This window comes from Xyrauchen texanus, chromosome 36, assembly GCF_025860055.1.
Source record: "Xyrauchen texanus isolate HMW12.3.18 chromosome 36, RBS_HiC_50CHRs, whole genome shotgun sequence".
In the NCBI taxonomy this organism is placed as follows: Eukaryota; Metazoa; Chordata; class Actinopteri; order Cypriniformes; family Catostomidae; genus Xyrauchen; species Xyrauchen texanus.
In genome coordinates, this window is record NC_068311.1 from 6,814,536 (window position 1) to 6,827,875 (window position 13,340).

A 13,340-nucleotide genomic window follows, 5' to 3' on the forward strand; every position below is an offset into this window, starting at 1 on the left:
TACCAGACGCTTTTATCCAAAGCGACTTACAGAGCCCTTATTACAGGGACAATCCCCCCAGAGCTACACTACACCACCACCACTCCAATAGGGGGTTTCTGTTCTTTTTGCCCATAATAAGGATTTTTTTTTAAATACTTCAATAACAGAGTTAAGTGCCTTGCTCAAGGACACAATTTGTGGTGGCTGTGGGGATCAAACCAGCAACTTTCTGATTACCAGTTTACCAGTTATGTGCTTTAGACCACTACACCACCACCACTCCAATAGGGGGTTTCTGTTCTTTTTGCCCATAATAAGGACATTTTTTTAAATAGTTCAATAACAGAACTAAAGAAAATGCCTGTTGTTAAAATTATATAAATTGCCAACATCTGCTCCACAAGTCACCATAAGGATGAGCAGAAAAAGGAAGAAAAACTCACTGACTCATTCACAGCTATGGCCTTCAAAACACATAATGTACATTCACCCACACATGCTCCGACAAGCATCAAATTTGCGATCTGTGTTCCCAAGACAAAACACTAGGGCTCAGAATTAATCATGTAAATGTCTTGATTTCAGTGACAGCTGATTCCACTCTACAGATGGAATAATGTTTCCTAAATTGATCACTCTGGGTGTGTATTGGATTTTATAGACATCTAAATACATATATTGAAATTCATGCCTTAATTTATCAGTATATATCATAATGCCACTGGTGTTTTTCCTGCAGTTGCTCTGATGGGTTTCTACACCATATCAAGTGCAGATCAAATAACTGTCATTGGAAAAATAGAAACAATAGAGGAGGGATCCTGTTTCAACATCTCCTGTTCTTACAAAAAGCCAGATGGGCAAAATTTAAAACTGCTCTGGTTTAAAAATCCATATTATGACAAAACAAAGTTTATTGGGACTATTGTATACAGCAACACACATGAGCGTCTACAGTCACCAGGTTACTTCAACAGAGTGGAATACATTACTGATGCAACAAAAGTAAAATGTGATTTAAGAATCAATGATCTACAGAAAACAGACAGTGGGAACTACAGCTTTAGATTCATTGGTTCAGACACACAGTACATGAGCAAAGATAGTGTGATTCTCACAGTTACAGGTGAGCAATTTTTTATTTATTGAGATTAATTAAAATTTTGAAATTTCAAATTTTACTTTTTAAAATGAATTATACTTACTTTGAGATTCACATTCACAAAATCAAGATGAATAATTATCCTATTATTAAGGTGCAGCCTACAGTGATATATTGTTTACAAAAAGAAATTCCTCTAAAATTTATGTTTGGCATTACTCCTTTTTAAAGTAAAGTTTTCAAGAAGAGATCTGGCTTTAAAATGGTCTTGAGTGAGAGTTTTGGAACACCTTTTGTACTCCACGTTTTTCCTCATTCCAGACAATCCTTGTAAGGTACACATTGAACCATCAGAACTGAAGAATTCAGTCAAGGAGTCAGATGAATTTACGGCTCGCTGTTCCACATCTGCTTCCTGCTCATCTTATCCTGAGTGGCTTATCCATAAGCCAGGACAAGAACCAGAATGGGTGCACTTTGTCATCAAATGATAGGATGATCACAGAGGCTGAAATGGAGAAAGAAGGTAAAAAGGTCACCAGACTGAAACTCAATGTGACATGGACAGATGACAACAGGATTCTTTCTTGTCGTCCAGCACGGAGTCAGGACAGCTGCCTGATCAGAAAAATCAATCTGTCTGTAGAATGTATGTATGATTGCTTATTTATTTTGTCATATGTTTATGATCAGAAAAAGTTTAGAATAATTTAGTGTCATTAAATGGACCCAAAATGTATTTGCACACTTAAACCACACTTAAATATGTATTAATGTCTTTGCATTACCTAACAAAATATCAAACCAGGTGGCTTTCATAATATATATAGCTATATATATATTCATATATAATCAAAACTATGGAATAACATAAATAGAAATATGGGAATTATGTTGTAAATGTGTTATATTTTAGTATCTTCAAAGTAGTCACCCTTTGCCTAGAATTTGCAGACATGTACTCTTGACATTTTCTCATATCAGCCTGGGATGCTTTTAAACAGTATTGAAGGAGATTCCATCTATGTTGGGCACTTATTGGCTGCTTTTCTTTAAAATTTGTCCAAGTAATGTATTTCAAAAAGTTTTTATTTAAGCATTTCCTAATTAATAAATGTAAATGTTCATTACCAACAGCATGTAAGTGTTGGTTCAAATAAATGTGGTATAATTATTGTATAACTCAACATCAATAAGAATTGTAAATTTCTACCAATCCCACATAGATATGCAGTGTGAAGACTGTAACCCTTCTAAAGCATTACCAATCTAAATCGTTTCATTTTTCTCGTCTCTCACAGATTTACCACAAAACATTAAAATAGAGGGCACAAACTCTGTAAAAGTTGGTACCAGTCTGACTTTGACATGCTCAGCTGATGCCAACCCGACACCACACTTGTACACCTGGAAGCACACCCCTGGAATGACGTCTTCTCTCCCATCCTCAAACACAACTGGACAATTATACATTAAGACAGTGACCATTCAACATGCAGGGCTGTACACATGTGGTGCTATCAATACTCTTGGCACAAATTCTACCTCCAAAAAGGTTGATGTACTTTGTAAGTCCATTTATAGTAAAGCTATGATTTGTACATACACATATACATTTAGTGTTCCTTCAAACTGTGACAGGAATTTTTGTGCGTTTTAGTGTCTTGAATAATCAACATGTCTTCTTTTCAAATACATATTCATTAAAAGCACAGGAAGCAAATACTAAAGACACTTTAATAATGTAAATCTCTAATGACTCAAATTAGCTCCATTAATTGAATATTAACTTCACCAGTTGGTGAGATTTGACAAATAAAACAAATGTGCATGTGATGTTTTCACTTCATAAACGCTATAGATCCTCCTTCTGAACTCAAGTTTACCATGAAGAGTGAAGTGAGAGAATATGAAGTGATCTCCATTAATTGCACTGTTCAAAGCTTTCCTGATTCAAAGCTTACAGTGAGAGGACCTCGACACATGCATAACAAACAATGGAACAACACAGAATCTACAAACGTGTTAACTGTCTACTTGAACGTTACTGAGTCAGATGCAGGCTGGTACACATGCACAGCAGAATATGATTTGGGATCAAATAAGACTGAAAAGGAGTTGAAAGTGTTGTGTAAGTAATAACCCGTCAACATTAAATATACAGTATATGCTATAGTTTACAAGAAATCTCAAGATGTTTTGATCTAACTTTATTTGAGATGACTTAACTCATTTACTTTTGTTGTAGAGATTCACAAACAAAATAATAATATTTAGATTAAGGTTAATGATAATGAAATACTTATTGGATTATGTATGTAAAATATATATGGAGTGGAGATGGCGTAGTCGGCTAAGGCACATAACTGGTAATCAGAAGGTTGCTGGTTCGATCCCCACTGCCACCACCATTGTGTCCTTGAGCAAGGCACTTAACTCCAGGGTGCTCCGGGGGGAGCACTGTAAGTTGCTTTGGATAAAAGCGTCTGCCAAATGCATAAATGCAAATGTATAAGTATACATAAATGTACTTGATACACATTAAAAGTAATGAAGGATGTAAGCTTTTAGGAATGTAAGCTCTACACCAACTTAAATTATATGGATTTCGTCTCTCTTGTGTCATGTGTTTGCAGATGCACCTAAAAATGTGAATATAAGCTATAAAGGGGAACAGAAGTTGGGTAAGGAGCTGACACTTGCATGTAATGCTCGCTCTAAACCTGCAGCGTTCTCATATGAGTGGAAAAAGCTCGTCAGTGGAGAGTCAGTGGGACGTGAACAGAAACTACACTTAAATTCGTTGAATATCTCTGACTCTGGTCAGTACATCTGCATTGCTCTCAATTCCATCGGAAAAGCAGAATCCCAACCAGTAAACATCAGGGTGAAGTGTGAGTACTCATTTCTGCTCTAGTTATTTGACTGAGTTTTGGCAAAAATACTTTATCTGAATGTTTACATCATAATACCATTTAAAAAAACAAGTGCATAATAATTGTATACATTTTGATAATAAAGGTTTCTGTTTTTCTGTTTTTTTAGATCCTCCAAGCCTAAATATAGTCCACAACATGACAATCTTAACTCAAGGGATGTATCCAGTGTATTTGATCTGCACTGTGGATGCATATCCCCGACCCACAATCTACAGCTGGTATAGACTAGAGGACAACAATACAGAAGGCCTGTCAGACCAGCAGAACTTCGCTGCTCAGAAACCAGGACGGTACTACTGCACTGCCACCAATGAGATTGGGACATCACAATCCAAACACATCATAATATTTGACAGCAGTGAGTATGAAATATTGATCAAACTGTAACAGTTCATGGATGGGCAAGGAGGAGTAGGGAACCAGCTGAACAGTCAACAAAACGGTTTGATAAACTTAAAACAACATAAAACATAAATGAACAGACACACATGCAACGCGGCCACATGCGTGTCTCTTTCTCTCTAACTGGTGCCTCCGGCTCATCTTCATCCCCCTTCTGGCTGATAATCACAATTTAGGGCCGGCCGAGTGACCTCACAGCCCGGCCCCGCCCACCTCCTCGTCACACAAGCAAATGTATAAAATAAACTGTATCAAATTGGTGATATTTGAATTAGTTTGTCCGTTTTAAAATAATATACTGTAGGGTGCAAAATAGAGCTAGGAATATAATGAGGTTTTGGTTCCAGGTTTTTTTTAAATTTAATATGGTGATGATTAGATGAATTATTAGCTCAGTGAACAGTTTGGGAAAGTTGGGGTTAGGGTCAGGGTTAGGATTATAATTTTTTAGGTTTCATTTAATTTAATTTAATTTTAGGATTAGGTTTATATTTAAGTTATAATAAAAGTATCACCCAAAAATTAAAATTCTCTCATCATTTACTCAACCTTATGCCATACCAGATGTATAAGTCTTCCTTTCTTCTACTACTTAACACAAACACAGATTTTTAGAAGAATGTCTCAGCTCAGATCAATTTTTAAGTCCTTTATTTTGCCATAAATCTCCACTTTCACTTTCATTTTTACATTCTTCTTCATTAGTTTTTTTTTTGGAAATTCCTATTCTTCATGCATATCCTCACCTAATGGCCGGGCTGGTCAAAGGTGGAGATTTATAGAAAAATATGACTTAAATATTGATCTATTTCTCACCCATACCTACCATATCGCTTCTGAAGACAGGGATTTAACCACTGGCGTTTTATGGATTACTTTTATTCTGCCTTTATGTGCTTTTTGAAGATTCAATGTTCTGGTCACCATTCACTTGTATGGACCTATAGACCTAAGATATACTTAAAATATATTTACTTTCGAAAGAAAGTCATATACTTCTGCGATGGCATGAGGGTGAGTAAATGATAAGAGGATTTACATTTTGGGGTGAAATATTCCTTTAAGGTTTTGATAGGGTGATGATCAAATGGGTGAGTAACTTGAATTAAATAACACCTTGAACATTCTCTGGTAGCGCAGCTGGTAGAGCATGGTGCTAGCAATGCCATGGTTATGTTTTTGTCTCCCTGGGAACGTACACGCAGATTAAATGAATGCTTGAATACACTGTAAACTGCTTTGGATTAAATCATCTGCCAAATGTTTTAATGTTTCCCCTCTCTTTAGACAACTCTCACAAGATACTCTATCAGATCATCTTTCCTATTACTCTCCTGTTGATTATCATTACTGCAGCCATGTTTCTGATTTGCAGGTACATTCCTCTTTCCTTTTTCTAAATATTACATTTTATATATATATATATATATATATATATATATATATATATATATATATATATATATATTTTACAATGCAACTAACCACATTTAAATGATAGAAATGAATCATAAAATTAACTTGCACTGTTTATAACTTTGCCTGAGCAGCAAAATACCTTTTAGTTGTTGATTTCAGTTTGTGGTCAACAGAATTATCAGTTTCCTTCTTTCAGTAGCCATCTGTTAATGATTGTACTTTTTATTTTGTAGGATCATCATCAAGACAAGATTAGATCAGCAAAGTGGAGCTGATGGCCCATTGCATTGTTTCCCTATATTCCTGTCACGAAATTCTACCGTGACAAACTTGCTTTTATTGGTTATTTTATTTCTATTTTTTTTAAACACTGGGATACTTAATTTAATTACAGAATAATTCAATTAATGTTGAACTCACATAAACCTCAGTATTGAACTTTATATGATTTTTATCTATCCACAATTAGCAAAGGAGATAAAATACTGTCAAAGGTGATCATATTTGCTGTTTGGATACTTGAACACTTAGGGATCTCAAAATAATACCAGAGAGAATCTGTCGATGGCAGGCATTCCTGATCCATGTCGTGGTATGGATAATCACTCGTATGAAACACTTCATCCCCAAGATCTTATAACAGCACATGACCCTTGTCCAAGGTAACATCTATAGGACAGATATTGTGGGTCATTAATGCAATTTCAATTAATTAATTAATGAATCTGTTTCACTTAAGGCCATCATCTCATATCCACACAGTGTATGCAGCCATTAAACTTCCAGAAATGAAACAGGTGAGAGAATGTATTTAATTTAATAGAACAGGATGTCAAAAAAATCCCTGTGACAAACAACTGATAGTTTTATACTAAGCAAACTCTTGAGATTATTTAAAAACTTTTTTTTTTTTTTTGTCTTACAGGGAGGACATTCCCCAAAACAAAAAGAAAAAAGTGTTTATCCAGACAAGGGCTTGGGAACATCCACATTAAACTATGCCACTCTGGATTTTATGGGAAAAGATGAGCCAGCAAAAAGGTAAAATCAGATGTGGAATATAAAAATCAATCTTAGACTACTGTCTAGTTTGGGCATCTGGTAAGGATGACACCTGGCCGCCTCCCTAGGGAGGTGTTTCAGGCACGTCCAGCTGGGAGGAGGCCTCGGGGAAGACCCAGGACTAGGTGGAGAGATTACATCTCCACACTGGCCTGGGAACGCCTCGGGGTCCCCCAGTCAGAGCTGGTTAATGTGGCTCGGGAAAGGGAAGTTTGGGGCCCCCTGCTGGAGCAGCTGCCCCCGCGACCCGACTTTGGATAAGCGGTTGAAGATGGATGGATGGATGACTACTGTGATGACTGATTTATTTGATTGCAATGATTACTGTGCAGAAGATATGTAATTAGTAAAATGTTGGACCGATTTGTAAATTCATCCCCACTACTGAAAATAAATAAATAAATAAATAGGCCTATTTAACCATTCCCATCATCATTCATTATGACTATATATCATTTCCATTCATTTAACTATGTGATTCAATCTTTGTTGACCCTAATATTTAAAAAAAAAAATGCAATGTAATTGTGGCAGGGCGGAGGGCGGGGCCGGGTCGTGACATGTCCGCTAACGATCTCTCTCTCCCGCACGGTCCCCTGCAGTCAGCCTTTAACCCTCACGGAGGCATAATTAGCCTAATACGGGACCTGGTGCGTAGGATCACGACCCGGCCCCGCCCTGCGCCCTGCCACAGTAATGCACTGCTGTTGATTTTAATTGTAATTACAATTATTGTTATAATAATTATACTATTATTATTTTAGAAAGCCGGAAGTTACTGATGATACCACAGTCTATGCAATATCAAAAAATAAACACTCAAAGGTACGACTTCAAATTACACCAGCCAAAAATACACAAAATGTAAATTCTGTCTTCATTTGCTCACCCCTGTGTTGTTCCAAACCTGTATAACTTGCTTTCTTCTATGGAAGGAGACAGAAGGAGATGAGAGGAATCCTGTTTGTAACTTTAATTGTATGGAAAGATGATTGACAGTGAATGTAGTGGACAATGTATAAGACAGTGTCGTTTTTCTTAACTATTTAGAGTACAACATATTATATTTGTTTCATTATTTCTCCCTCTTCCCAGAATTCCCCAGCCGAGCCACCTGATTATGAGAATGTTTCTTTTACGGGTGCTCCTAAACCTCTATTCACAAATATAGACTGGAATTCTGATACCAGTGAAGAAGACGAAATGGATTAAGCCACTGTCTTGTTCTGCCAAGCCTAAATATAAGCAGAAGTGTCCCATTAGCAGTTTAAACTCTGATGAAGAGGACAAAACTGTATGTTCCACCATAAAAAATAACTGATGCAAGGAGCAATAGTGTGTTACCGAGTGAAGAATTAAATTCTTAATCTGAATTTAATTTGAGCATTATGTACAATTATTTTGAACTAAAAATGAATATATAATTGAATTGAAATGATGTGATATGATAATTTTAATGTAAATATTTTGACACAAAGCTAGCTTGCAATACTTTGCCATTCATGTGAAAGATGTGTCAGTTATGTAAGTCATGCAGTATGTTGTCATATAGCATGTTTACTATCATCAAATTGCCTTCCAGTACTCTTTTAAATGTAAGGTGCCATTACAATAAGACGATATTGGAATGTTTTGAATTATGCTATAAAGATATTATTCCTTTTTATGTATCACTCAGATGCCATATATTTGTCTGATGAACTGAATGGTGTGAGCATGGAAAACTACTTTAATGTTTCTTTAATTGTAACTTTGCTTGTTTCGAATTTGAACTAAGCTGATAAAGAGAATCATGTTTATGTGTTATGATGAAAGAGTTATTCTATGATCATCAAATACTTCCATCTGGAATATATGTATAATAATCACTTTGGTGTAAAAAACAAATATGTAGAATTATGATTCTGATTATGTGTTAAAGACAAACACGCAAAGGTGTCGGACAGCTGCCCGTAAATCTGTCTCTGACCCACTGCAGTCTCCAGTCGGCCTTTATCCCTCTCTGAGGCTTGATTAGCCTGATTAGGGACCGGGTGTGTAGCATCATGACCCGGCCCCGCCCTGTGATCATTACAATACATTAATATGAATTCTTTTGTGCTACTAAATACACATTATTGTTATTGCTTTTGTCATAAATTAGAGTCTTCATTTAAAAGGTCTACATTCTATAACAGCTTGTAGCTACAGCAGGATATGAGCTCTGATTTGTCATAAACTCAAGCAGAGGCTTGTTTTGCATGATGTAAAACAATCCTAATCTTTGTGATATGGCTGAAAATGGTACAATGGCACTGAAATCACAAGTAGGAATATAATTGAAATATGGATAAGAGTTAACATACCTCTAACATACACACCAAAAGATAGGTTAATGTATTATGGATTTATTTAGTTGTGCGTCATATTAATAGCAAAGCAAACAAGAAGCATTTTTTTTTTTTTTTATCAGATATGTTCAACACAGTTCCCAGAATTCCCCAGCCGAGCCACCTGATTATGAGAATGTTTCTTTTACGGGTGCTCCTAAACCTCTATTCACAAATATAGACTGGAATTCTGATACCAGTGAAGAAGACGAAATGGATTAAGCCACTGTCTTGTTCTGCCAAGCCTAAATATAAGCAGAAGTGTCCCATTAGCAGTTTAAACTCTGATGAAGAGGACAAAACTGTATGTTCCACCATAAAAAATAACTGATGCAAGGAGCAATAGTGTGTTACCGAGTGAAGAATTAAATTCTTAATCTGAATTTAATTTGAGCATTATGTACAATTATTTTGAACTAAAAATGAATATATAATTGAATTGAAATGATGTGATATGATATGATAATTTTAATGTAAATATTTTGACACAAAGCTAGCTTGCAATACTTTGCCATTCATGTGAAAGATGTGTCAGTTATGTAAGTCATGCAGTATGTTGTCATATAGCATGTTTACTATCATCAAATTGCCTTCCAGTACTCTTTTAAAGAGCTTTTTTTTTATATGAGCTCTGATTTGTCATAAACTCAAGCAGAGGCTTGTTTTGCATGATGTAAAACAATCCTAATCTTTGTGATATGGCTGAAAGTGGTACAATGGCACTGAAATCACAAGTAGGAATATAATTGAAATATGGATAAGAGTTAACATACCTCTAACATACACACCAAAAGATAGGTTAATGTATTATGGATTTATTTAGTTGTGCGTCATATTAATAGCAAAGCAAACAAGAAGCATTTTTTTTTTTTTTTATCAGATATGTTGATCTTTAAAACAGAATTTAGGATTATACAACACTTGGAGACTACTTAAATTAGAAACAGCATTTTTACCAACCTGCCCAATAATGCCAAAAAGAGGTAGGCTACAGTACAAGCATTACAGGGTTAAGTGCTAATACAGATGTTGTGCTTTAGTCAATAAAAACTAGACTCAAAAGCAGACTCTATGACTATTTTTCTAAAATTAAATGACATTTAATAACAAAGCGTTTTTTTATTAATTATAGGTGCTGTAAGCGATTTTAGTCATTCTGCTTCCACAATATTGAGTTGTTGGATTAGCCACACCCCCTCTTTCCAAAACCCTGCACTCCACAGATACCTAATGAGATTTATTGAGACCGACATCATGCAGAAACGGTTGTTACAAACAACAGCTGCATTTTTTTGCAAACCTATTCATGAAAAAAATAGCTTACAGCACCTTTAACCTTTTTATTTCAGCATTAACATTTAAAAAAAAAAAAACACTGTGTTGAACCTTGTTTTCATAAGGCGTTTCCATAAATGTTATGATCAGCCATGTTGGTATAGTCCGCATCATAATCATAACCCTTAATGAAATATTTAAAGAAAAAGGGGTGTTAGTCAATTACATATTTCAGACAGAATTTGAAAAAATATAAATGGACTGTTTTCTATGACATTGTGTAGTACTTGTAAATATACTCACAGAGGATTTAGGCTGGCTGAGGTGCATGGGGAAAAAATGAAAAGAAGAACAAATGAAAAATGCCATCAATCTTTGCATTTGTATTTATTCAGTTTAAATGCAAACTTAAAGGCTTTATCGTGTTAAATAGTTAAGCTAAATGTTTTGGACTGCCATATGGCAAAGAAAACAATCACAGTGTTTATGAATTATAATTAGGTCTGTCAATTGATTTAATTTATTTCAGAATGTCCCGATACCATTTTATTTTGACCGATTCTTTCATTTTGAAGTGTTTCTGTGTGTTGTTATGACCAAGCTGCTGTGGGCTATTTAACAATAATAATAATAAAAAAGTGAATTAGCACTCGGTCTCATAGATATCTAAATTATGTATGTCTATGTGCTGCCTGCTGTCATCTGCTACAAACTGAGCGTGCAATGCTCATGACGGTGTATTCCGTGTATGAGCCAAGTAGGAGCTCTAAAAGGTATGAGCACTTTGTCTTTATGTCAGCACAAAACCGGCTCCAAAGATTCACAAGCACTCATATTTAAAGCACTGCATATGAAAACTATAGTTTTATCTCATTAAATCACAGCTTGTACAGTTTTTTTAGTATCTGAGCATTTTTACGAGGATTCCACATCCCTTTTTTATCTAATTACAGTAACTACAAGACAAGACATAATCAAATTAATCGCAAATGTATTTGCTGAGAAAGGCCCCCAAATAAAGATAATTCAATATATTTAACTAATTGAAATAATTATATATATATATATATATATATATATATATATATATATATATATATATATATATATAATTATCTGTGTATTTATATAATACAATTATTCAGTTTGAAATGTATTGCATTAATGTGGTAAAAGCAATAGTTAGACAATACAAAAAGTTGCTTTAGAAGTCTTGGGTTCCGTCTTCACTATTTTTAATAATCTGGTTTATTTGGGGGCCTGGGTAAGCTTAGCGAGTATTGACACTGAATACCACCCCTGGAGTCACAAGTTCGAATCCAGGGGTGCTAGTGACTCCAGCCAGGTCTCCTAAGCAACCAAACTGGCCCAGTTGCTGGGAGGGTTGTGTCACATGGGGAAACCTCCTCGTGGTCGCGATTAGTGGCTCTCGCTATCAATGGGGCATGTGGTAAGCTGTGCGTAGATCCCGGAGAGTAGCATGAGCCTCCACATGCTGTGAGTCATGCACAACGAGCCACATGATAAGATGTGCAGATTGACGGTCTCAGAAGTGGAGGCAACTGGGACTTGTCCTCTGCCACCCTGATTGAGGTGAGTAACCACGCCACCACGAGGACCTACTACGTAGTGGGAATTGGGCATTCCAAATTGGGAGAAAAGGCGGATGCTTTTGGAGCGTCTCAGGTATTCAGCGTCATAAACACTGCATTTTTAGGACGCTGGTGGAATTTAAAAGTAGTTGAATCTTTGTAAATTGTGCCTCGAGACCCCTGCATTTTGTTGTGCTTTCTCCTGCAGTCAGGAATGTGGCCTGTGTGACCTGCTTTCATTCTGTGGCTGAGCTGCTTGTATGCTTTGATGAGGCGCACGGACAGCCCCCTGCTAATGCGGCTCGGGAAAACAAAACGTTGCATGTACTTCTGGCTTGAATTGCTCTGATGATAAGAAAAATATGTACTTTTATTTTGGGATTTAGGCCTACTTAGTGTTCAGGGGCATCATTAATCGTGTTCATTTTTATATACATTCTTTTTAATAAAATTAATCCCACTAAATTAACACATTAAATCGACAGCCTTAATTCTAGGACTTTTTAAACAAACCTGTTGTTGCAGAAACATGTGTTCATTTTTGTACATTTATAATAATCAAATTGTAACTTCTGTTCTACAATCTGTTGTACCATTGTAGAGAATTGAATTATAAAGGGGAGGAATCGTAGTAGAATGGGGACTTTTATTATGACACATTTTAGTATGCACTATACCTCTTCGGTGATGGTATATAAGGTCTGGAGACAGGCTTGTTTCCTGACATTGCACATGTGTTGTTTGACCTGTAAACAGAGGATAAGTTTGATGTTGTGTACTACATGTGGTACTGAGTCCATTCTCACAACGATAAAGAGTGAAGCTATGTATTTTGATTATCAAATTGTTTTAATATATAAATATATGTGATTAGATTATACATTGTATGTTTTATTTTCTGTTTGATTTCAACTCTCAATTTATCATATCTCTGTTTGTTCATGTTCTTTGCCTAAATCCTGCATAGTCCACATGATTCCAGTTGATGGAATTACACGCACAAGAGAATGCGTATGAAGGTAAATTGTGCTTGAATGATTGCATGCACAGAGTTAGATTCGTGATAGCATGAATCATAATGCAAGTATAAAAATAAATTGCATGCGCACAGAAACTTTTGTAAAGGTGTAAATCAAGTTGCAAGTGTAAGACAAAATGTTAGCAATACTTTAATGCTTTACAGTGAACAGTGTATATT

At 35.7% G+C, this 13,340-nt stretch overlaps 1 protein-coding gene and 1 pseudogene across 3 annotated transcripts in view; one reads left to right on the forward strand and one right to left on the reverse strand.

Moving 5' to 3' along the window:
• Positions 1-729: 729 nt before the first annotated feature.
• LOC127629467 (B-cell receptor CD22-like) lies at positions 730-8,231 on the forward strand (annotated as a pseudogene).
• Positions 8,232-10,093: 1,862 nt separating this feature from the next.
• Positions 10,094-13,340, reverse strand: part of LOC127629443 (sialoadhesin-like) — a 29,135-nt gene continuing 25,888 nt past the window's right edge. For all 3 annotated transcript variants that reach the window (XM_052106535.1, XM_052106533.1, XM_052106534.1), the window contains 3 exons: positions 12,820-12,888; positions 10,854-10,869; positions 10,094-10,734 (listed from right to left, as the gene is read on the reverse strand). In XM_052106535.1, the coding sequence (XP_051962495.1) occupies positions 10,669-10,734; positions 10,854-10,869; positions 12,820-12,888 (151 nt within the window). In that variant the 3' untranslated portion in view covers positions 10,094-10,668. The remainder of the gene's footprint in view (positions 10,735-10,853; positions 10,870-12,819; positions 12,889-13,340) is intronic.